This window comes from Marmota marmota, unplaced genomic scaffold (genome assembly GCF_001458135.2).
Source record: "Marmota marmota marmota unplaced genomic scaffold, marMar, whole genome shotgun sequence".
Taxonomy (NCBI): domain Eukaryota; kingdom Metazoa; phylum Chordata; class Mammalia; order Rodentia; family Sciuridae; genus Marmota; species Marmota marmota.
The window spans coordinates 1,296,996-1,301,330 of NW_026000141.1; the positions used below are offsets into that span (position 1 = coordinate 1,296,996).

At 61.7% G+C, this 4,335-nt stretch overlaps 1 protein-coding gene across 1 annotated transcript in view; it reads right to left on the reverse strand.

The window, feature by feature from the left end:
* The window catches only part of Fbrsl1 (fibrosin like 1), a 44,167-nt gene that overhangs the window by 8,569 nt on the left and 31,263 nt on the right, over positions 1–4,335 (reverse strand). Inside the window, exons 5-6 of the mRNA XM_048785793.1 lie at positions 756–801; positions 3–251 (exon numbers count right to left, since the gene is read on the reverse strand). Coding sequence (XP_048641750.1) covers positions 3–251; positions 756–801 — 295 coding nt within the window. The remainder of the gene's footprint in view (positions 1–2; positions 252–755; positions 802–4,335) is intronic.

A 4,335-nucleotide genomic window follows, 5' to 3' on the forward strand; every position in this document is an offset into this window, starting at 1 on the left:
GCTCAGCGATGGAGGCACGTGCGTTGGGAGCGGGTCCCGCTGCTGCGGGGGTGCGGGCAGCGGCTGTGGAGCGTGGCGGGGCGCCGGGGTTTCCTTCTTCACCAGGGGGCTGGCACGGGTGCTGCACGCAAGCCCGGAGGGCGCGGCAGCCGGCAAGAAGGTCTCAGTGCTGAGCTCACGGCTGCGCTCCAGGCCCGACACCTTGGGCACTGCCCCAGCCTTATTCTCCCACTTCTCGCTGTGTGCGGGGTCTGTGGGGGAGAGGGCAGGTATGGTCCTGTGACTGGCCCCACCTGCCCAAGTGCCACCTGCCAGAAACCTGAAAGTCCAGGCCCACTAATGCTCTTGGAAGCCACCAGGGGGTCCTGCGGCCACCGCTGTTTCCAATGGGGAATCAGGCACAGGTGGGTCCTGTACTTTTACCCAAGACCACACAGTCAGGGCCTGCTGGGTGCTGCCTCTGCTTCAGCCCCTCCCAGGAGGCCTCCCTTGGTTCGGAGCCTGAGCAGCCTTGCACCCACACAGGAAGAGTCCTTGCCCCCACAGTAGCCCAACGGGGAGGCAATCAGGCCCCATCTTCCAGATAGGGCCCAGTCACCTTAGGGCTTGGTCTACCCCATGCCTGTCCTCACTGGCTGGTTACCATCCTCTTTCTGATCTCTCCAGAGATCAGGGAAAGCAAGTAGCCCCACAGCCAACTGCTCCCCTTAGCCCTCCCAGGGCCTGAGGCAGGGGCCAGCGGAGGACAGACTCACCTTTCCCAGCTGCTGGTGAAAACAGCTTCTCGGAGCCCACAGAGGCCTGAGGAGAGAGCAGAAAGCTGGCCTGGGGGTGGAGGGGACAGGAGCCTGGCCCCGGCTCCCAAGGCTGGGCACCCACACCCAGGGTCTGCACAGGTTTCTGACCTGTCTGGGTGCTGTGGCCTGGTGTAGGTGCCCTCTGTGCACCCCCATGCCTGAGGGCAAATGGCTGTCCTGCATGTGTTCACACTGGCCACCCAGGGACCCCTCTGCTCAAAGCAGAGGCCTAGGGGCAGGTACCCGGGGCCTGCAGACCTGTGCCTGGCTCTGCTGAACAGAGGAAGGTGAAGCCCTCACCACCTCCTACCCTGGCTTAGTGAGCTGGGTGGGTGTGAGAGCCACCTGTTGGTTGGGAGGGACACAGCCCTTCTCCATGTTGGCGCTGGTGGAGTTCGGGTCATGACCATAGTGAGGCGGCTAAGTGTCCAGGCACGTGACTACTGAGCAGGCTGAACCCCATGGGCTACCTGACCCTCTGTCAGTCCTAGAGAGTGTGGCCCTCAGTGGCCTGATGGGGGCAGGGGAAGGGAGAACGTGGCTTTGGAGGGCTCTATATGGGTTTCCCAGACGAGTTTGAGAGAAGCTTGGGCAGGTCCTTTTTCCTAGCCTTTGATCTTTTTCACCTTCATTGAGTCATGGACTGAATATGCCCCTCGAAGCCTAGACAAACCCCAGGCCCTGATGAGATCTCAGGGCTGGAAGAGGGGGTCCCACGCAAGCCTCTATGCATAGAGCTCACTGTCCTCTTGCTGCTGCATCCAAGGGCACATGGGCAGGTGCCATCAGAACCAGCAGCAGCATGTGAGACACCAGATCTTTTGGTGCCTTGACCTTGGACTTCAAAACTGAGCAACAGATGTATTCATAAGACCCCAGCTGGTCTGACTGGATAAAGACCCAGACACAACCCAGGTGCACCCCCCATGGCTACTGTACATTTGCAGAGTGGACACCCATCACTGGCCACCAGCCCACAGAGACCTGGCTTTCATCCCTGCCCTACCCTGGGTTCTCCCTGTACCTTCCTGCTCTGAACCTGCATACAAGTGCTGTCCCATGGTGGGCCTGCCCATGTGGTGTGCTTCCTACAAAGATCTTGGGGGCACTGCTGGATGTAGGGGACAATCAGGGAACACTGTGCAGTGCTTACAGACAGATGTGCTGCGGTCATGCCGACACATGTGCACTGTACATACGTGGGCATGAAGGTATGTGCACTTATATGTCCATCTATGAGCACGTGTACACACAGGTTACATGTGGCTCGTGTGTGTGTATGATGGGGGTGTGAACTAAGTGTGCATGTTCACAAGTCCACCCTGCCAGCAAAACCTGAGGAAGGACCTGGAGGACCGTGCCACTGGAGTCCTGGACATGAGTGACCACCCCAGGGTCCTGAGACTCCAGAAGTGCCTCCCTGAAGGAGAAGGGTCCACAGGGTGGGCAAGGAAGGCTCTGCAGGGGGAGGCAATAGGTCCAGCATCTGAACCCCACAGCTGCCACCACCAGCCTCAGGCCAGGGCCACAGCCTGCAGATGCTCTCAGAAGGACAAGGACGAGATACAGATGAGGTGCCAGGTGTGTGCTGGGCAGGGAACATGGAGCAAGCCAGCACAGGGGCTGGGCCTGCCCCCAGGGCCTCCCAGGCTACCACGCTCCCCGAGCCTGTGGCTTCCTAGACCACCAGCACAGCAGGAACCCCCATGTGGCCACAGGGGCTGTTATTACCCCCACCTGGTCTCTGCTCCTGTCCCCATAACCACCAACTGGGCTGGTTTCAGCACTGTGGAGTTCTTCACATTGGCCAACTGTCTCTAAAACCAGTTCAGAACAAGTTGTACCCAACTGAGGACATTCCAGAGCCGCCCCCTCTCTGTGTGCCCCAACTCTACCCTGAGGTTCCTGCACCCAGGGCTGCTGTGGTCCTCACCTAACCCTCCTGGTGTCTTGAAGCCTTGCTCCACCCTAGGCCCTTCCTGGACCATTGGCGGGGCCTACCCTTTCTATGTGCTCTTTACTGTGGGCCTGCCTGTCAGATGCCCCCTCTGAGCCTGGGCCAAAGCCTGGGAGGGCTGGAGCCCTCCATGCCAGCCCCTGCCAGACCAGCCAGCACAACAGCAGCTGCCCTTCCCCCAGGGAGGCTGCAGGAGGTCCTGTCTGTGTGGCCACACTGACAGGCTGGGCTGCTGGGCATGGTGCCAGCTGCACAAGGCTTGATGGCCCAGCTCACCCACGCTGCCACAGGGCTCTTCCCAGAAGCCCTGGCAGCAGATGAAAAGAGGAGCCAGGGCCCAGGTGGCAGTCGCTGCCTGTGGGTCAGCAAGGAGGGCGAGGGCACTGAGGCCTCCTTGCTGGCCCACAGTGTGACCTGCCATCCACAGACAACCTGGAAGGCAGCCTCGGAAGTTCAGAGATCACCAACAAGAAGTGGGGGCTGTGGGAGACATCAGATATCTAGGCACCACATGGCTTTGCTCTCCCCTCCTCCTGCAGACTGCTGAAGGAAAGGTGTCACCTGAATGCCTGTGGCACTTAACCCAAACACTGGGGTTTCAACTCCCTAGGCCGGAAAGCTGGGTTCCCAGGCCATGAGATGGTGCCCCAAGTTCCAGGACAGCTGGAGAGCAGGGGAAGAATTAGGAGGGAGCTCGCTTTTCCCCACGGAGCAGCATCCCCGTAAAGGCTGGCAGGCAGGCAAGCAGGTCCACCCAGACCTGCGCCCAACACTGCCACAGCTAGTCCGTCTCAGCAGGCAAGTGTGCTCAGGGAAGTAGAGGGCGGGCAGCCAGGGAGGCTCTGCAGGACCCTAGCATGGACCAGCTTCCACAGGCCTGAGAGGGCCTGGATGCCTGGCCAGACATGGTCCCACCAATCCAGGAAAGCTCTGAACTGACCGAGAAGCCCCCAGGTCCCAGGATCTCCTGGGGGGCTGGCACAGGTTCCAGCTGGCTTCCTAGAGCGAACAGAGACACATCTTTCTGGGGCTGACCCCCACTTCCCTCCCTCATCACTTTCCCTTAAATCAGGACTTCAGAGCTGGCTGGCTGGCGGGACCAAGGAGGGTGGGGGACCCGTGCGGGCCACCGAACAGCTCTAACAACTTTCTGGGCATTATCTACAGGGGTAAGACCCAGGCACACCATCCAGCTCCAATCCTGACGCTGACCCGTGTGCGGGCGGAAGGCGTTGCTCTGGGCCAAGGCCACGGGCTGCAGGCTCTGGGTCCCGTGGGGCGTGGCAGCCAAGGTGGGCCCCACTAACCCCTTCAAGGTGCAGAACGCCGGGCTCCGGAGAGGTCCGCGCGCTTTGTCTGCGAGGCCTCGCAGTGGCCGGCCGCGCCCCGCCCCAGACAAAGAGCTCAGCTGGGGCAGGTGAGCGAGGGCGGGTCCTGATGCCGCCTCAGGCCGGGCGCAGACAAAGGCGCGCGCCCCCAGGGGCGGCCCCGCCCCCGTGCCCCTCGTGGGCCGCTCCTCGCCGCCACGCGCGTCCCGGGCGCCAGACTGACCTCGCGGAGCACAGGTCCGGCCGCCGAGCG